At 36.9% G+C, this 21,846-nt stretch overlaps 1 protein-coding gene across 1 annotated transcript; it reads left to right on the top strand.

The window, feature by feature from the left end:
* The first annotated feature begins 1,514 nt into the window (after window positions 1-1,514).
* On the top strand, window positions 1,515-3,166 carry LOC149004830 (uncharacterized). The gene is made up of 2 exons (XM_089135727.1): window positions 1,515-1,686; window positions 1,776-3,166. Exons 1-2 carry the CDS (start codon window positions 1,515-1,517, stop codon window positions 3,164-3,166), a joined length of 1,563 nt encoding a protein of 520 aa, XP_088991853.1.
* The last annotated feature ends 18,680 nt before the right edge of the window (window positions 3,167-21,846 follow it).

Genomic DNA, 21,846 nt, shown 5'->3' with positions numbered 1-21,846 from the left:
GTGTAGTGGGAAGTGGGGACATCTACCGGTTCAATTTAATTCAATTTCTGTATTCCTAGCTTCTATTGCAAATCCAATCAATTTATTTCAGCCTCTTAAATGAAGTGTTCTTTCCTAATCAAGCTTAAAATGGTAACCAACTTGACGTGTATGAATCCCACTTTTTTTTAATTTTTTTTTGTTGCCAACCCCGGTTTCCAAGGCTTTGCCCTGATTAATTCGGTGTTCGACCTGGGTCGCACACCTGGCTATGGTGGGTGAGTCTCCCAGTGGGAATTTTTTGCATCCACAAGGTTTCGATACTGGTACCTTGCTTAAACGGACCAAGCTGCTTACCACTTGGACCAACTCCCGTTGGTATCCCATCTTTAATTTTTTTGATTTCATTTTTTGGTTGGAATTTGATGCTTGTCGGCCAAAAAAAAAATGATGTCAACTTATATGCATCTCAATTACACATTTACATCTTTAGGGATAATCGTATACCCGTTATATATGACGGATTCATCCGAGACCCAAAGATACTTCGAACAATTTAAACATATGACAGATTCATCCTTGGCCCCAAGATAATTCAAACACCTGACCTTGTACTGTGACCTGTTGATCTTTGCCAACTTAGCCAACCCCCTTCAGGTTTGAACTTTTTGTGTTAGTAAATAATCTTATCTTAGAATAGATTTACATAAAGAATCTTGAATCCAAGGTGGATATAGGTCTATGTCCAATTTTCTTGTTTTTTATTAAAAAATAGTTTTCCAGCCCTTTTGGTATTTCCGGCTGCTCGACGAAGGTCACGTGAATTATTTAAATCTACGACATCCGATTTTGAACATGCATAAAGGTATAACTCAAAATCTTAAAATCCACCATCGAATTTGAAGTTAATGATATATTATACATGTAAGGAAATCTAACTAATCCACGTAGCGTGCATCCAACAATCCGCTGGACATAGAGCATCAGAATCCAAGGTGATTTGAGAGAAGAGATTTCTTTCGAATGGCTTATGAGATACTAAGGTTTATCCATTTATAGATGTGAAAAATACAATTATGATCGAGAACCATACGTAACGCACACATACGTTGAGGACATTAAGATATACATAATAAATTACCGTTGGTTCACTAGAAAACTGCAACGTGGATTAATTACTAATTATACATAATGGAATCCCTATGAATCGCTGCTAATTTATTAAACTTACCGAGAGAGAAGGCCATATTTCTAAAAACTTCCTTAACATGCAACGGTAACATCTTTAGCGGATCTTGCTATGTATGTTAAACCCAAGAACTCTCTCTTCTTTGATTCCCCACCTTCTGTAGCTCTTTAACTTTCTATTTTTTTTCTTTTGTTGGATCTCTAAAAAGGATTAGCTTTCCTTCTGGAACAGTTTCCCTAAAGTTTGTGTCACTCTTTCTTGCTTACTATAAAGCTAGCCCGAGTTTAGTATTGAGAGTCTCAGTTGTTCTTCTGGGTTTTCCTGTTTCTTGTTATTCTCTGTAATTATGGATTCATGGAGAATTACAAGCTTTCTTATTGCCATCTTAATGAGTTTCGTTTGTTCATCTCAAGCTTATACTTTTCGTGTTGGAGGAAAAGGCGGATGGGTTGTGAACCCTTCTGAGAATTACAATCACTGGGCTGGATGGAACAGGTTTCTTATTGATGACACTCTTGGTAATCTGTCTCTGGTTCTCTGTGCATTTTGTTCTAAATTGTCCTTTCTCTGTGTCTGATCTCTTGGATATTTGTGGTGTTTGTTTTAGTGTTTAAGTATAAGAAGGGATCGGATTCAGTGTTGGTTGTTAACCAAGGCGACTATGAGAGTTGTAGTACATCAAAGCCGATCATGAAGATGGACGATGGTGATTCGAGGTTCAAGTTTGATAGATCGGGCCTTTTTTTCTTCATCAGTGGAAACCATGATAACTGTGTGAAAGGTCAGAAGATGATCATCCTTGTTTTGCATGTGAGACATCACAACATACCTTCACCTAAGGTTCCTACGCCTTCAGGGTCTCCTCCCATGGCTCCTCCTCCAAAGGCCATGACACCATCTCCCATGGCTTCTCCTCCAAAGGGCATGGCACCATCTCCCATGGTTTCACCTCCTAAGGGTATGTCACCTTCTCCCGTGGCTTCTCCTCCTAAGGGTATGACACCATCTCCCATGGCTTCTCCTCCTAAGGGTATGACACCATCTCCCATGGCTTCTCCTCCAAAGGGCATGGCACCATCTCCCATGGTTTCACCTCCTAAGGGCATGTCACCTTCTCCTGTGGCTTCTCCTCCTAAGGGTATGACACCATCTCCCATGGCTTCTCCTCCAAAGGGCACGGCACCATCTCCCATGGTTTCACCTCCTAAGGGTATGTCACCTTCTCCCATGGCTTCTTCTCCAAAGGGTGTGGCACCATCTCCCATGGCTTCACCTCCTAAGGGCATGTCACCTTCTCCCATGGCTTCTCCTCCCAAGCATATGTCACCTTCTCCCGTGGCTTCTCCGCCAAAGGCTGTGACACCATCTCCAATGGCTTCTCCTCCTAAGGCTAAGGCACCATCTCCCATGGCTTCTCCACCAAAGGCTAAGGCACCATCTCCAATGGCTTCTCCTCCAAAGGCTAAGGCACCATCTCCCATGGCTTCTCCACCAAAGGCTAAGGCACCATCTCCCATGGCTTCTCCACCAAAGGCTATGACACCATCTCCAATGGCTTCTCCTCCTAAGGCTAAGGCACCATCTCCCATGGCTTCTCCACCAAAGGCTATGACACCATCTCCAATGGCTTCTCCTCCTAAGGCAAAGACACCATCTCCCAAGGCTTCTCCACCAAAGGCAAAGACACCATCTCCACCAAAGGCAAAGACACCATCTCCACCTTCTCCACCTCCGGCCGCAACTCCTCCAGCACCAAAATCTGCTGTTCCAGGTCCTAATGTGACTCATTCACCGGCTCCAGCACCATCTAAGTCGTCTGCACCGGAACTTGCAGTCTCAGTTAAGTTGGTTACATGGGTCTCTATTTTTGTGAGTTTATTAGCATCTTGTAGCGTTCTCGAGTTTAAAGCTTTCAGGTTAAGTAGGAAGGATTTCTTAACAGTCTTGACCTTAGATACCTCATTATCATTTGGATTCATTGATGTTCATGGATTTTGATCTGTTATTTCCTTCAAACTGCTAGTCAGTAAAATTAACATACATATGGCTTTGAACATTGTCTACAACGGAAATTACAACGGAAATTAGAATTTTCGTTTAGTCTCAGATGTGATTTAATTTGATAGACTAACATTTCAGAAGCGGGGTGGATGTGAATTAATGGTGGTGGGTTGTCTTGCAAATTGAATTTTTTTTTCCAAAAGAACAGGTGAGAGAAAGACTGTTCAAATGATGTCTGAAGATGCAAAAACTGGCAATATGGGCGTTACTTATGGTGGTTGAATCGACATATACAAATAGAAAAGAAGACATTTTCAGTTTCTTGGTCGTCTTTGTTATCTCTCTCTCTCTCTATTATATGCGTTCAGACTTGTATCTCTTATCTTCAGACAAAAGAAATTCACGTACCGACTTTTTTTTTTCTCCTTTGATTTTGATTCCTTGCCGACTGTCTGGTTCAAAATGAAGACCGGTCCAACTTCAGAATAGGTAACCCTTGGACCGGTACTTGGGCTTGAATGGATTATTAAGTTTGGAGAATGACCAATACATCTTAGTGAAGAGATCATAGGTTCTACTATCCTCAGTTGTATACGTAATAGTCACAGATTCTAGCATGGGGATGGTAACCTTCTGTAGAGGCAATAAGACCGAGGGAGTTTTATGTTTGAGCCTTTATCCCTCCATGCCTTTAACTAATTTTATTTCAATCCACTTAATGTATAGTGGACTAAAGATTATTAGGGCTCAAGCTTCTTGTGAAGTTGAATAGAGATGATGCTTTTCACTAAGGAAATAGAAATAATGTTAAATCCCTATCAAGAAACCGGAGAAATTACTTGTAGACCCCTATATTATGGTTTGGTTGCTTTATGCCCCTAACTTTTTATTTTCTCACTTGAATACTCCATGCTCTTTTAGGGCCTGTTTGGTTATCTGAATCCAGATAACTTGAATCCCTTGATTCATGAATCGGAGTTTATACTTGTTTGGCTGTAAAACATCCCTGAATTCATGAAATTTAAGGATCTCACTTTTCTGCTTAAAAACGTAAATTAAGTCATTCTTGGGTATTGGGTGAAATTCGTGGATTTTTTATTTTTTATTTTTGTGGAAAAATCCATGAATTTCACTATAAGTATAAAATTGATGAAATTTGTGTATTCACGAGAGTAACCCAACGAAACTCTATGAACTTCGATAGATTTGAAGCTAACCAAAGAGTTAATTTTTTGAATTGTGAATCTGTAGATTTGAAATCTACAAATTTGAAATCCCATTTCATTTCAAATTCTTAGATTCATGTAACAAAACAGGCCCTTATAACGTTTTACAAGCTCTTGTCAATCATTGTTTGCTAATAAGTCATGGTTCTTAAAATTTTAAATACTCAGATGAACCTTAAATGTATTGAAATGATAAAAGCTTAAAAAATTCCATGATACAATATTGATATTGGTCAATATGTATCTATGTTGGATACAACTGAAATGATATATGTCAGTATGTCTTTTTCTCTTTCTTTTATTCCATGTGAACCAATATCGATGTCTTTTTTTCTCCTTTTATTTTAAGGACACGTATTGGATTGCACTAAGATATATTGACAAGTACAGTTCTAATACTCGATATGAAATGATAAATTGATCTCTTCAAATCACTTGGATTGATATAGTATCCATACTCATACTTTAGACCTTAGAAATGACCATGTGTCACTTGATTAGAGAATCTCTTCAATCATACTACTATTATAAAAGCATGAACTCAATAGAAATGTCTACAATTAGTTTTCCACTAATATCTTTCTGAATTCATTCAATTAGATTTTTGCATTTCTTTACATTAATTGAAAATGATGTCTACAATGGTAAATTACCACCTATGAACTGAAAGGACATTTCGTATGTAATTATCAATGAACTGAGAGGACATTTCGTATGTAATAATTATATATCAATTGAAAATGACAACGACTTTTCACTGTTTCCCATGTAATTATCTATGAAATCACTGAATTACGAATGATGCGTCCAAAATCTGCTCAGCCCTTGGATCTCCGGGTGATGTCCTGCAAAACGAAAGCGTCAGATGTGGCCCGACCGTTGGGGTCGGGAGTCCACCTCCGAAGGCTAAGTCAGTTGATGAACTTAATCACAAACGGCTCTGCTAGAAGCGCAGAGCTAAGGAATGAAGAACTGGGAAAGGTGATCTAGATAGCAGATCGCTGATAGTTTAGATCTATCAGTATGTATCTGAACCTGAGTCTCAGATAGTATTCTTTTCGATCCCCCCTCACCTTGTATGGTAGTGAGGTTTATATAGAGTGTACCTTCGAATCTCCTTCGTTGGATGCACTTGAGCCTTCTTCGGGTAGTCGTTGGATCTTGTCAGTGAGATCCGTTGAGCAATAGACTTCTACTTGTTTGGGCTAGTAGAGGACTCCTGAGATAACATTTAGGTTATCTGATGTTTATCCCTTCGATAATGATTATCCGCAGCCGTCAATTCGAGTCTGCCATCATTAGGGTGATTACCCTAATCCATAAGTAGGATTAGGGCACGCTTGCAGCCGAATAAGCTTTCTTCTTCAGCAAGCCATCTTCTGGATCCGGTTTGCTCGGGAGCGAATCGGTTCTTTCTGTCTCGACCGGGGTCGAGGGTCGGACCAGGTATGAACCTGGTCTGATCATAATCCCTCCGTATCAACGAATAACATATTTTTCTACCAATGAAGTTGAAGACGTCTCTCACTAATGCTATACATTCTTTATTCTTTTCAAGCATTTCCTATGTAAAATAATTATGTATGAACTCATAATGAGAACGACTTTTCACTGCTTTCCATGTAATTATCTATGAAATCATGAATTACGAATAACATATTTTGTGTGAACTTAAAATCATAATGAGGACTTCCCACCAATGAAGTTGAAGACGTCTCTCACTAATGCCATACATTCTTTATTCTTTCCAAATTCCGTTGAGCTTCTCAAGTAGAAAACCATAACCCATACACAACATAACTGAGAAAATAGCATAAACCCCTTCATGTTCACAATTTCAAGCTCCTGAATTCAAAGAAATTTCTCATTAATGAAGTACATTCTTTTCAAATTCCAATCTAACTGTTGAACTTCCCAAATAAAAGAGCATAACCCATAAGCAGCATACAACATACCTCCATAACTGAAAGTACAATCACTCAATTCGTGAACATCTTAAGTTTGATTGTCACAATTTCTACAGCCTTGAATCTCCTCCAGCAAGTCCTTTTGAGAATTCTCCATCCCTAAAGCACCTACAACAATTTTAGAGGTATGTCAAAATTCAGTTTATCATAATTTACTATTATAAATTAATATGCTGGAAATTCGTGTTGATTATATAAGCATCATATGATAGTAGAGAAGGTAGGCTAAGAATAAGACCTGTCAACTTCGGGGTTTTCCATATTGCTATTTGATTAGCATATCCTAGCATATGGTTTGTGTATGGGTTTACAACAGTGTATTCATTTGTGTGGGATTTTGTCTTTTAGCATTCTTGATTTGACTGCATTTTTTCTCACTTGCTGACAAGATAGTGAAATGGAATTCAAAAGCTATTGTTTTTGGTAATCCAATGAGCGGTTGGAATCATATCAGCTAATTGATTTCCACATAGTTTACTTTCCGAACTGCTTTCTTCACCTGCCAAAACTCAATCTACAGGATTTTAGAAGAATGTCTTCAGAAATCCCTTGCTTATGAAAATAAGGGTGTATTTTAAAACCAAGCTAAATCCAGAGTACTTGCAAGAGAACCCGAAAGTGGTACCATATTTCTCTCCAAAATCACAATGAATACGCAAGTGACTTACAAATTCCCCATGCTACCTGAAAATTTTGACAAACTGGAGGTTGAACAGTCCAATTAGTGATTCTTCAGTCCTGCTACCTGAAATAATTGATTGTCATTAAAAGAATGCTCTTGATTGTTGAATGCTATTAAACCAACTGCTACTATCCCTTGTATTATTCATTGATTATGTTCTTGGCTTTCATCGTACATTTAGTTCGATCCTTCCTTAAAATGTAGTTTTGTGCCTTTTGTCTTTCACCCTATGTAATATTTTTCTACTTACAGGATGATTTCTTAATATTAGTGTTTTCTGTGAATAATGCTTGTTGTCCAGGATCGCATCATACCTCCACTTGAACGACCATATTCGCTAGATTGCATCCCAGTGGAAGCAGAATATCAGATATGATTATACCTTTAAAGAATATTTGCACATAAAACATAAAGAACAATAACATGGTTTAAGATCAGATAAACGATGTTGTATCCGTTTACTTCGAATTCCTCTTTGCTTTGGTACGTGCTTTGAATATTTTAGATGATTAAACATTTGACTAGGCAAATTTCTCATTAACATTCAGTTTATCATCATTACCCATACATTTCAATAAGGATAGCGCTGACCTCCCTTTCGACAGACAATTATGTTGATAGAAAAGTGGCTGTAACAACAAAAACCATTTTCCTGTACTGCCAAGCGGTTCCGACCACCTATGACCCAGATTTAACAACATAGAAAAACGTCTCTAACAACAACTCCATAGCCACTTACCCACATTTGAACTCACATATTTTTGTATTTTTTCTATAACAGGGCCATTGTAAGAAATTCTTTAGCTCTAAATCAGCTACAATAGTTCTAAAGGTATGTTAAAACTCTTGCCATTCTAAGAAATTCTTTACCCTTGAATCAACTACAACAGCTTTAAAGGTATGTTTAAATTCACTTTAGTATCGTTATCTATAGATTTCATTATACATACGGCTGCACCCTTATGAATAGAAAATTGTCTGTAACAACAAAAAACAATGTCTTTATTTCATCTACTGTTACTTTGCGTGCTGTGAACACCAGATAAGGTATGAAGAATCAAATGGAATTAAACTTGTGGATCTTTTAAGAGTGTTTATGTTATTTTGTTGTTCTCAATATCCAATTATAACTGAAATTGAGACCTGAATCTCAATTACAGCTGAAATTGGTAAGAGAATTATAATTACTGGTTGGAAGGCATTAGCCGAATCCAAGGATAGGGAACTAACAAAAATCCATTATGTTTACCCACTAAGTTTCCTACCTATGTTGTTTGTTATCTATTATGTTTATACCTAAGATGATTCAAATCACTTTGATTGAACTCCAAATTGGGACATCATGATAGCCAGTCTGCATGCTTCCTTGTGTCTACCTATTAATTCAACTCCAAATAAAGACTCAAAATAAACGCAGCATCATAGCTAATACACAAGCAACAAAAAAATCCTGCAAAAGAAGAAAAGACATAACCAAAACTTACTATCTAGCATCTATTTTCAGGATATATGCAAGCGGACCAGCAGAAATCTAGGGCTTTAATATACTATAGTTGTAGGATTAGGGCTGAATAGGGGATTCTACAGTTGGGAATATAGAAAGGCTAGGTTTAATTATAGCTTGGAACTATGGTTGATTGAAATTTAGTCCTGAACCTTGTTGTACTTCAATTTCAGGTTTCATTTCCCAAGTTTAGGGTTTAACGACTTTTGATAAATAAATGCAACAATATTGAACTACCAACAGAAATTACAAATCATAAAAAACAATGCTATTCTCACTGAATAGGTAAATGAATTTCCAATATCATGATTTCAGTCTAAATAAATCCCAACTACCCAACTGACATGACCATGAGTTTGCCAACTCATATCCCCCCCCCCCAACCAAAACCCCCAACAAAAAAGGCAGAAAATGCAACTTCATAGGACAATTACCACAACTATCTTTGCTAATAGAAAGAAATACAGAAAGCGGGTTGCGGGAGAGACAACTAAATACCCAATATCAATGCATAGTAACGAAAAAACTCTCCATAAGAAACTCAGAACTTAATACTTCACATTAACAAAATATTTAATAATAATCAGCACATGAAAATAAAAACAAAGACACTCACAAGAAAGGGTGACAAAGACACAACGAGATGCTTTAGCAGCAGGATGCTTGTCCGAATCATAACAAATTAAAGATGATTCCCATAGGAACCCAACAACAAAGGTAAGATTTTTCACCAAGTTTTGGAATTCATCCCATCATTAGAGCATCGGAAGCACAAACTAAAGAGGGTGCTTACCCTATTTCCTAAGTTACCGAACATAGAAATTAACTGCAAACACTAAAATAACCAACAAATTTGGAGAAGAATGGGGGATTCTGTGACCAAATGAAAAAGAGATATCAAGAAATGAAAACCTATACAACGACAACAATAAGCCTTGTCCCAACTAAATGGGGTCGGCTACATGGATTCTTGCCCTCCAATCAGTTCTATTCAAGGCCATGGTAGATACAAGGCCTAAGCTATACATATCCTTTCTCACCACTTCTCCTAAGGTTATCTTAGGTCTACCCCTAGCTCTTCTAGTTCCTTCAATATGGATTATATCACTTCTCCGTACAGGAGCATTTATAGGTCTCCGTTGAACGTGGCCGTGCCACCTCAAACGACTTTCTCTAAGCTTATCACTTATGGGAGCAACTCCCAGCCCAACTCTAATATGATCGTTTCTTATCTTATCCATCCTAGTTTTGCCACTCATCCATCTTAGCATCCTCATTTCTGCTACACTGAGTTTATCTATATGATTCTTTTTAATAGCCCAACACTCTGCACCGTACATCATAGCTGGTTGAACAACGGTCCTATAAAATTTTCCTTTAAGCTTTAATGGAATACGCCGATCACACAAGACCCCGGACGCACCCCTCCACTTCATCCACCCTATTTTAATTCTTTGGGAAACCTCATCTTCCAAATCACCTCTTTTACTTATGATTGAACCTAGGTACCTAAAACAATCACTCTGAGAAATCTCTTTATCGTCAAGTATCACCACCTCATCATCTGGCCGATCATGACTAAAGTTACAAACTAAATATTCTGTCTTCGATCTACTAAGTTTAAAGCCTTTTGATACCAAAGCTAATCTCCATGATTCTAATTTGGTATTAATCCCCACTTGGGTCTCATCAATCAACACAATATCATCCGCAAAAAGCATACACCAGGGGACCTCATCTTGAATGTCTTTGGTTAATTCGTCCATTACCAGTGCAAATAGATATGGGCTTAAAGTTGACCCTTGATGTAGCCCAACTGTTATCGGGAATTCATTACTTTGTCCCCCCACTGTTCTAACACTAGTCACCGAACCATCATACATATCCTTAACTATATCTATATATTTACTTGCAACACTTCTTTTCTCTAGTACTTGCCAAATTAACGCTCTAGGGACTCTATCATAAGCTTTTTATAGGTCAATAAATAACATATGAAGATCTTTCCTACATTCTCTATACCTTTCCATAAGTCTCCTAATTAAGTAAATAGCCTCCGTTGTAGATCTTCCTGGCATAAACCCAAATTGGTTCTCCGTAAATCGTAGTTAAGTGTCTCAAACGGGTTTCAATTATTCTCTCCCATAATTTCATCATATGGCTCATCAATTTAATGCCCCTATAGTTATTACAACTTTGAATATCTCCTTTATTTTTGTAAATTGGAACCACAACACTTCTCCTCCAATCATCTGGCATTTTCCCTGTGCTCATAATCTTATTAAGCAACTTAGTCAACCAAACTAGTCCATGGGTTCCTAAGCTCTTCCATACTTCAATTGAGATTTCATCAGGACCTTGTGTCTTGCCGAGTTTCATCCTCCTTAAAGCTTATTTTACTTCGGACATCGAAATTCTACGTATATAAGTTCGGACCTTGGTGCCTTGGTGAAAAGTGTAATCGTCCGAAACATAAGTGCTTGAAGAATGCTCATTTAGTAAACTAGAGAAATAGGTTTCCCATCTTTTCTTAATATCCTCCTCACAAACTAATACTTTACCATCTCCATTTTTAATACATCTAACATGGTCAAGACCTCTACTCTTCCTATCCCTCATCTTAGCTATCTTATAAATAGATTTTTCCCCTTCCTTTGTGCCCAATTTATTATACAACTCTTCATATTTCCTTTCCCTTGCTTTTCCTGCAATTTTCTTAGCTTCATTTCTATCCAACCTATACCTATGAAGATCCTCAACATCTTTAGTTCTTTGCCATGCCTTAAAACTAGCTTTTTTATTCCTAATGGCAACTTAAACCTCACTATCCCACCACCACGTCTCTCTATAAGAATGAGTCTTTCCTTTTGATTCACCTAGAACATCTTTAGCCACCTTCTTAATACACATAGCCATCTCATTCCACATTGCATTGGTATCCCCTTTAAAATCCCATTTTCCTTGTTTGACTACTTCATTAATGAAGGATTTAGAGTACTCTCCTTTCAAATTCCACCATCTTATTCTGGGATAGTTTACCTTGGACCTTTTATGTGTTCTTGGGACTAAGCACATATCCAAGACCACAAGTCTATGTTGTGCAGTTAAGCTTTCCCCCGGTATCACCTTGCAATCCTTGCACAACAATCTATCAGTCCTTCTAGTTAGGAAGAAATCTATTTGGCTTCTATGCTGTCCACTTTTGAAAGTAATTAAATGTTCATCTCTCTTTTTGAAGTAAGTATTTAATATAGATAGATCAAAAGCAGTAGCAAAATCCAAAATTGAAATCCCCTCCTCATTCCTTTCTCCAAAACCATATCCTCCATGAACACTCTCATATCCTTTTTGATCTTTTCCAATATGTCCATTTAAATCACCTCCTATGATAATCTTTTCTCCTTGACGAATTCCTTGCATTAATCCATCCATACTTTCCCAAAATTCTAGCTTTAGACTTTCATCTAATCCTACTTGAGGTGCATATGCACAAATTATACTTATGCATTCTTTCTCCATTACCAGCTTGATAGCAATAATCCTATCACCCACTCTTTTAACATCCACCACATCATTTTTTTAAATCTTTATCCACTATTATACCCACTCCATTTTTATTTGTTTTATCCCCAATATACCAAAGTTTAAAGTCATCCAACTCTTTGGCTTTTTTACCCCTCCATCTAGTCTCTTGGATGCAAGCTACATTAATCCTTCTTCTCCTCATAACATCAATCAATTCTAAGCTCTTACCAGTTAAAGATCCTATGTTCCAAGATGCCAATCTAATCCTACGCTTATGGACTAGCTTCTTTACCCGCACTCGTCCACGGCGCGGGAACCCTTGCCTACTTATCACCGCATCCGGGCGCCGATGCGACGCGTCGCTTACAGGGGACGCCCTAGCTAACCCTTGCCAACTTATCACTACACCCGGGCCATAGTGTAGCGCGTCGCTTCTTTTGTCGAGGAACGCCCTAGCATAGCTTTTATCATATAAGGTCGAATCCATGAAAAAAGGTTTGGCTAGATTTTTTCCGGTGCCGGCTGCCGACCTGACGCACCAACCCTCCTCCTTTACCCGGGCTTGGGACCGGCAGCAAAACACTAGCGGAGGGCTTAACATCAAAGAAACACATCAAGTTTGCAGTCAACTGGTGCCAAATGAAAACAACTTTATTATGGGTAGGGGAGGACAAAAGACCTTACAGGATATTGCCCCAAGCCCTTTGGATCATACTGTTATGTCAGAAACTGAAGCGAACTTATGGAGAAGAAGTTCTATGCCATTTGCTTCCATTACAAGTTGCTGGCTCTTGGGGTTGTTCTGAACAATGCTACTAACCACCTCTACAGCCTTCGCTCAATTGCCAGCATGGATATTTTTCAAGTGGCCAACCAGCGGGCCAAACCCCCCCAATTGAGTGAACGTTTACATCAACTAAAATCGAATGTAAAATTCAAAATGAGTAATGTTAAAAACTCAGCCATTCAAACACAAATTATTTGAATCCATGCGTCATCACACAACTTGCAGACATTAGTTTAGAATAGCAATTCTTTGAATTCATAGATAATCATACAAGTTATGGAGGCACAAAAAGAACAAACCGCAATCACCACCTGAAATTCTACTTCTGCAAAGGTGCTCCATAGCTACTAATCCAAACAAATAAGTCAAATTAGACTGAACTCACATGATGCTACTAGAAGTACTAAGTTGCTCAGCTGTCAATGATGAGCCAAGCTGAGTGAAGTTTCACCCACTTAGTTCAGCCTCAGAAAGCTTGAGGTCATATGAGCGATTAGTTCAAGCTTATGCTAGCCCAACACAGCGGCAGAAGGAGAAAAGTGGGTTGTGACCAAAAGAGAAAGGAAGAGTCAGCAATCATGGATTCTACTTGAATTCGAATTCAAATGTTGTTGGATTATGTGACAGTTGAAAAAAAAGAGTGAAATACTTATGGCTCGATGGCTAAGTACTATCTAGGATATCTGACAATAATTATGGGTTAAAAGTTTAGCTTGACAGTAGTTATGGGTTAAAAGTTTAGCTTATAGGGTAAAAGTAATATCTAAGGCTCATTTAGAAATTCCATATATTAGCAGTCTGTCTATGATTAACTTACAAATGCACAAGGGAAGATGGATCTCTCTCTCTCTCTTTAATATTTTTGGGTAGAAGAGAGGGTAACAAAGACAACGAGATGATTTACCAGCAGGACACTTGTCCGAATCAAAACAAATTAAGTTTATTCCCATAGGAAGCCTACAACAAAGGTAACATTTTTTACCCACTTTGGGAATTCATCCCATCATTAGAGCTTGGAAGCACAAACTAAAAAGACCGCTTACCCGATTTCCCAAGTTACCAAACATAGAAATTAATTGCAAACACTAAAATAACCAACAAATTTGAAGAAGAATGAAAGAGAGATAACAAGAAATGAAAACCTATATGCCTCTCAAATACCTACAATTCAAACATGAGCCTCACTGAGTAATAAATAGCAACCCACGAAATGCAAGGGCTTAACAGCAAAGAAACACATCAAGTTTGCAGTCAACTGGTGCCAAACAAAAACAACTTTATCATGGGTAGGCGAGGAAAAAATAACTTATAGGATATTGCCCCAAGCGCTTTGGTTCGGACTGTTATGTCAAGAACTGAAGCAAAGTTATGAACATGGAACGAAGTTTCGATAATTTCGCCCGGTTCGCTACCCGGCGAACCGGGCGAACTGGCGAAATATCGCCAGTTATTCGTCGAAATTTCGATCTCTTCCGAATTCCAATATTTCATTTCGATCAACCAAAGGTCACCATCAAATGAAATTTTGAGTTCACATGGTATGCAAGAGAAAGTGATGGGTTGGAAGTTGGATTACCAAAATATAAAGAGAAAGTGATGGGACAATGGGTCCCATTACATTTAAAGCTTTGTCTTTTGCTTGATAATAAAACATTAAAACTTTCCTAATAAGCTAGAGAATGGCAGTGGAGTTTTATCTCTACAATTCTGCAATTTCACCCTGCATTTTCACCGAGAATGGGAAGGAAGACTAGAAGAGAGCACCGATAATATCAGAGCAAGGATCTCCAACAGATGCTCACTTCCGATGATCACTGACCTAGCGATCACTTCCGATGACCACTGACCTGGCGAGCATAACGAACGACGGCGTCTAATTCCTTCAATGATTTCCCTGGTTCGATGTTGATCTCCATGAAAGAGAAACATTTATCGAAGTCGTCGTTGCTTTGGCAAGTTTGGTGCTCATGAGTGATGCAAGGACCGAGCCTCTCTTTCTTTCTTCTTCTTCTTCTCCTACGGTTTTCAGGCGATTTATTTTGGCATTTTTCGCTGATTTGCCGGAAAATCAATCCCGGTGATGTTTAACCCATCTCGTTTCGCCCTACCCTTTCGGTTCGCTGACTACCTACATCAGCGAATTTCGGCGATATTTCGCCGAAATTAAGTTCCATAGGTTATGAAGAAGAGGTTCTAGGCCATTTGCTTCCATTACAAGTTGCTGGCTCTTGGGGTTGTTCTGAACAATGCTACTAACCACCTCTGCAGCCTTCGCTCGAATGCCAGCATGGGTATTTTTCAAGTGGCCAAACAGCGGGGCAACCCCCCCCCCCCCCAATTGATTGAAGGTGTACATCAAGTTAAATCGAATGTAAAATCCAGAATGAGTAATGTTAAAAACTCGTTCAAGCACCATTTCTTTGAATTTGTGGCTAATCAAACAAGTTATAGACAGTAGTTCAGAATAGAAACTCTTTGAATTCATAGATAATCATAAAAGTTACGGAGGCACTAAAAAGAACAAACCACAATCAGCACTCACATTATGCTACTAATCCAAATAAATAAGTCAAATTAGACTGAACTCACATTATGCTACTACAAGCTGAGTGAAGTTTCACCCACTCAGTTCAGCCTTAGAAAGCTTTAGGTCATATGAGCGATTAGTTCAAGCTTATGCAAGCGCAACACAACGGCAGATGAAGGAGAGTGGGTTGTGAGCAAAAAAGAAAGGAAGAGTAACCAATCATGGATTCTGCTTGAATTGGAATTGAAATGTTGTTGGATTATATCATAGTTGAAAAAATCAAGTGAAATACTTATGGCTTGATGGTTAAGTACTATCCAGGATATCTAACAGTAGTTATGGGTTAAAATTTAGGTTGATAGTAGTTATGGGTTAAGAGTTTAGCTTATAGGGTAAAAGTAAAATCTAAGGCTCATTTAGAAATGAAAACCTGAACTCTGCCATCGTTGAGATGACAGGGGGTAAGAAGGCGACCAAAGTACGATCTATCAACGTCAATTTGAGATTGACCACGGAACCCTGCAAAAGAAGAAAAGACACATCCAAAAATTAGTGTCGAGGATCTTATCTTCAGGATCTATGCAAGCGGACCTCTAACATCTTAAATATTCTTTTCAAATTAAGACTTACATGACACACATCCACAATAACCCTCATTTCGTTAAGCTCAAATTGAGAAACTGACATACCAAAATAGAAATTAACAAACGTGGAAAACAATGAAACCCTAATAGTAAGAAATACTTAGGGGAAACCACAGAGATTACAGATAATTTTGCAACCATCTCTACAACGCTTAGGCCGGAGGAAAAGGTTAGGTGCATGTTGTTTATGTACCAAGATGTTACGCAAGTATACGTATCGCAATCAAGTAATAAATGATAAGTAAAGTATCGATCCCACGGAGAATTATATCCTTAACTTTCAATGTAAAAGTAAAATTGATTTAAATGAAATTAACAAGGTTGATTGGTGATTGACTAACTAAATAACCAAATGACAAGTAAAGAAAACTAAGGAACTAAAATGTAGATTAAGCAATGGAAGAAACTTAGTGAGTGACTAGTGTGTTAGGAATCAAGTTTCCCTTCCCCTGAATTTTATAATGCAAATATTAAAGCAATACTACAACCCCAAGATAATTCAAGAACTTGGAATGAATGGCAATATGGTATTTTTCAATACACATAAGCTAGCATCCTAAATCAACATCTGCATATTCCTATGAAGAAGAACTTGATAATTGGTAAGCAGTCGTAACAATATACCCTAAATTAATTTATACTATTACTTAAATATTATACTACTAATTAACATTGTATCAAGTTCATACAGATGTGATTGGAATTCTAAAAAAAATGCAGAGGATAATCCAGTTGGATGAACGGCGATTAAAAAGAGACATCCATATATGCAGCAAAGAATAAGCTTACAACATTATAAATTTAGTTTTATACAACTATAAACAAACACTATTAAAATTATTATTTTCTATCATTATTAACAGGTTGGACGACATGACAGTAACATTGTGGGGGAACCACACAACACTAGAGGAAGAAAAAGAACATTAAACAATATCTCACAAAACACTTATAGCATTAATGTTAGTAAAAATATCATCATATCAATGTAATAACATTATTTGACAATATAGTTCAAACAAATCAAGTAGTATCTTCAGAATTAACAACGAAATTCAATCCAACAACAAGAAAACTATCACTATCAACAACGGAAGCAGCAACAATTGAGATCAACCCAGAATCCGAGATCAAAGAACTATTGAACTGGTAATGATACTAACACAAGCTATTATCACAACATTACATACTCTTGCAAAATATACAGAACTAAAATCTTTTTGCTGTTATGATAGGTCTACAACAGAAGTTAAAATGGAGAGAACCGACCCGTTAACTTCATTGTACTTTAAGTACAAAGATGCTAAACAAATAACTTTGTAAATTTTGGTGAAAAATGAACTAGACTCATTCAAGGTATATCACCTACAACTTTGTAATGTTATACTGTAATCAAATTATAAAAAAATGTTAATGTCATAAGATTATTCAAAAAAATATTTTTTCAGAAACAACACTACTACATCCGTGAAATAGTGTTGGGAGTTGACATAGATGAACCATGGTACAACATATGCAACAAGTGCAACAAAAATGTCCAACTTCAAAAAGAAAAAAGGACATGTACTAAATGTGGAAACAACATAACGTACTACAAAAGGTAATAATGTCATACAAAAATGAAATAATATTGCCAATTTGGTTGAATAGCTAACAAAATTATTTTTTCTACTCACAAATACATGTTTAAATTCAGAGTGTTAGATGCAATTGAAAAATTCCACATCACTATTTTCGATGAGACGAAAATGCTATTGAAATGTGCTGCAACTGATTACAATGAGAGATTAACAGAGGTAAAAAATCATAAAAACATTTCATATTATTTCATTATTCTATTCAATTATTCCGAAAAACTTATATAATAATAATTTGTTGCAGAACCAACAATCCCTTCGTAAATTCATCTCAAAGTTTTGCAACTTCTATTTCAAGATAGACAATTAAAATCAACAAAGTAGATTAAGAAGAAGTATTATTGCAGAAATACTCAAAGAAACAAACCGCGTCAACAATTAATCAATAACAGATGTAACGGACGAGAGCCTAAGGAAGAAAAAGATTAAAATTGAAGATTCATAAATAAATTAATTACTTCTCCAAACTACTGTTTCCATTTTTAATTCTGAATTCTATCTTTAGATATTCTCTAATTGGATTAATGACTACTTTATTAATTACAATATATATCAAAACTATTATTCTTTATTACACCATAAAAAGTGTGGCCACAATATAACCAACTATATCAGAATGCAAAATCTTTTATAAATTACACAATCCATTATTAACATACATCCACAATTACATACAGAAATTTTAAATAAATAATTACATATCATTTTTGTTCTCCATAGTAAATTACTATGCAACCGATAAATAAGCATTCAAAACACCAAAGGAAAAAGTACAATGAATTTAGAAGGCTAAAAATGACAAAAAGCCCAAAAACCAAGGAATCAGTTGCACATAGTAACACAATATGACGAAAGTTCAAACTGCTCAAATCAAATTCAAAATGAATCATAAATTATAGAAGGTAAGACATATCATGATCCATTGTACCAAAAAATTCTCACAAAAACTCTTTATATCTATCATAGCAAACTAATGTACTATGTCAATACAACAGATTTGGAACTACAATGCTCCAACATACACAAATTACTATAAGTTCCACCATGCATATACTGTGGAGCAAAGAAATTTCAATACGAAGCTCCTTCATTATGCTGCTTAAATGGAAATGTTGAACTAGCACCAACAACAATTCCAACTGACCTGTATGAGCTTTTCACTAATCAAACAATAGAGAGTCAAGATTTTAGAAAATATATATACAGGCATATAATAGTATCTTTTCATTTACTTCTTTTGGAGTACATGTTGATAAAGAACTAGCAAATGCAAAATAAGGAGTTTATACATTTAGAGCTCAAGGACAAATCTATCATGAACGGCCCTCCAATAATACTAGAAAGATAGAGCCCGTGCTATTTGCAATTGTATATCTTTGACACATATAATGAGATGGAAAACAGAATTAAGATACTTCAAGATATGAAATTGAAAGAGCCAATAGTGTTGAAAATAATGCAAATACTTTCAAATAATCCATATGCAAGATTCTTCAGAAGCTTGAAAGATGTTGGTTCTATGGAGTCTCGTGAAATAGTAATTAAGAGTGACATCAATCTGTTGTGGATAAAATATAACTGAACCGGGTTCATCTTCGGTTCAGTCTTTGACCCCGGTCGAGGACGGCTTGACCCCATGGTCGGGTTCGGCCATTATGATCAGGTTTGGACATTCTGTTCGGTTTGGCCATCACGATTGGGTTTGGCCATCATGGTCGGGTTCGGCCATCATCGTCGGGTGTGACCATCATGGTCGGGTTCGGACATTCGATTGGCTCATTATAGCGTGATGAGGAAGGAACCATGCGATTCCAAGGATAAGCACAAACCCATGAGATTCGAAATAGATAACGAATCAAGAAGTAGTTGTTATCGCTAATGGAAGTTGGCGATCGTGGAGGACATGGTAACTGCCATTCACCTAGGGTAAAAGATCATGTGATCAAGGGAAGTTGTCCATCACCCCACTAACAGGTCTAACCGTCAAGATCTGACGGTCACCAGGAGAAGGCTCGAACAAGTTCAATAGACAGGATTAGAAGGTACATTCTATACAAGTCATAACCTACGTACGAATAAGGTAACTGAATCGTTCTTCTTCCATTCTATCTCTCAATTAAGCTCTGCAACAGGCCAGAGCTCTATGGTGTTCCAACTACTGACTTAGCTATCGGAGGTGGACTCCCAACGCCCACAATCGGGCCACATCTGACGATTGTTTTGGAGGTCATTCATCAGTGATCTAAGGGTTGAGCATATTTTGGACAAATCACAATATAAACCAAAGAGTCTATAACAAGCCTACAGTTGATCAAGTAGCAGGCATATGGATTGACGGAAATAATCCAAACAACAAAGAAAGATGTGACATAGTTATCCAAGGAAAAAAACACTCAGTGAAGCATCACTATAGATGCTATGATGCGTTGCATTGTCCATTGTTATACTCAAATGGAGAAGTCGGTTGGCATTGAAATATTAAAAAAAAAGGCCTCAACAACAATTCCAACATGAATTACTTCAGAGGAGGAAGCACATTTTCAAGGTGAATGACAACATGACGTAGGTAACACACACACACACACACACACACACACACACACACACACACACACACACACACACACACACACACACACACACACACACACACACACACACACACACACATATATATATATATATATATATATATATATATATATATATATCAACCAAAATATTTATATTGTCCTGAAGGAAAAAAATTTAATAAAATTTTTTATATTGTAGGTTTTGATGAGAGGAAAAAATAATATATCTCATAGATCATATTATTGCTACAAGTTACAAATCAGAGCTGATGATAATTCAATCCTATTACACTTTGGAAGATTGCTACATCAATTCGTGGGGGACATGTACATAAAAATTGAGGCAATAGGATTGAATTTCTTCCACTGCAGACATTCAAACATCCGAGCTGAATTGTACCAAGGAATTGTTGATAGTATATCAACTGGAGAAACAAGAGGAAATCATGTTGGGAAGAAAATGGTCCTACCTGCTTCATTTATTGGAGGCCCAAGAGACATGCGTAGAAGATATCTTGATACATTAGCTTTGGTCCAAAAATATAGTAAACAAGATCTCTTAATCACTATGACCTATAATCTCAAGTGGATTGAGATTCAACAAGAATTACAAAAATGACAAGTTCCACAGGATAGGCCAGATCTTACTGCAAGGATTTTTGTAGCGAAGCTACACGACCTTAAAGAGTAGTTGCTTAAGAAATCAACACTTGGCAAAGTTTGTGCACACGTACATGTCATTGAATTCTAGAAAAGGGAACTACTACATGCACACATGTTAGTTATTTTTCAAAAAGAACAAAAAACCACAAATCCAGATACTTTTGACAAATATGTTTTCGCTGAAATTCCAAATGCAGAAAAACAACAAATATATGAGAAGGATCTCAAGCATATGATGCATGGATCGTGCGGAGATCTGAAAAGACATAATGCTTGCATGAGGAACGGGGTTTATAAGAATCGTTACCCAAGATCTTACAATGAAAAAATAATGCAATGACAAGATTCATACCCAATTTACAGAAGAACGAATAATAAAAGACAAATCATGATAAGGAAACATCTGTTGGATAATAGATGGGTTGTACCTTATAACCCATATCTGTGACAAGTATATGATTGCCATATAAACGTAGAGATATGCTCCAGGTTAAAAGCAGTAAAATATTTCTATAAGTATGTATATAAGGGGCATGATCGGGTTGCAATTTCCCTAGCATACAACACTGAAGATTATTTAATGGATGAAATAAAGCATTATAGGGATGCAAGGTGGGTATCAGCACAATAAGCAATGTGGAGAATCTTTGAATACAATTTAAATGAATTGTTCCCTTATGTGATAAACCTTCAATTGCATCTACCAAACAAGCAACTCATTTGGTACTTGAAGAATAGAGATCTCATTAATGTGATTCAGTCTGATAATAAGACAAGAACAATGTTGACTGAATTCTTCAGAATGATCACAGTATGTGAAGATGCCAATAATTATTTATACAAAGAATTTCCAGAGAATTTTGTGTGGAATAATCAAGGAAAATGCTGGACAAGAAGAAAAATTAAAGAGGCAATTGGACGAATCAACTTGACTAACCCAAT

The sequence above is a fragment of the Hakea prostrata genome, chromosome 9 (genome assembly GCF_041222555.1).
Source record: "Hakea prostrata isolate BN-2017 chromosome 9, UWA_Hpros_2, whole genome shotgun sequence".
NCBI lineage: Eukaryota > Viridiplantae > Streptophyta > Magnoliopsida > Proteales > Proteaceae > Hakea > Hakea prostrata.
Note: the sequence above shows the minus strand (reverse complement) of the source record. Positions and strands in the feature narration are given on the sequence as shown.

What these genes read in the sequence shown, in the direction of transcription:
- LOC149004830 (XM_089135727.1), top strand. Translation starts at nt 1,515, where the DNA reads ATGGATTCATGGAGAATTACAAGCTTTCTTATTGCCATCTTAATGAGT. An exon ending in TCTTATTGATGACACTCTTG is followed by an intron (nt 1,687 to 1,775) that starts GTAATCTGTCTC and finishes TGTTTGTTTTAG; the next exon opens with TGTTTAAGTATAAGAAGGGA.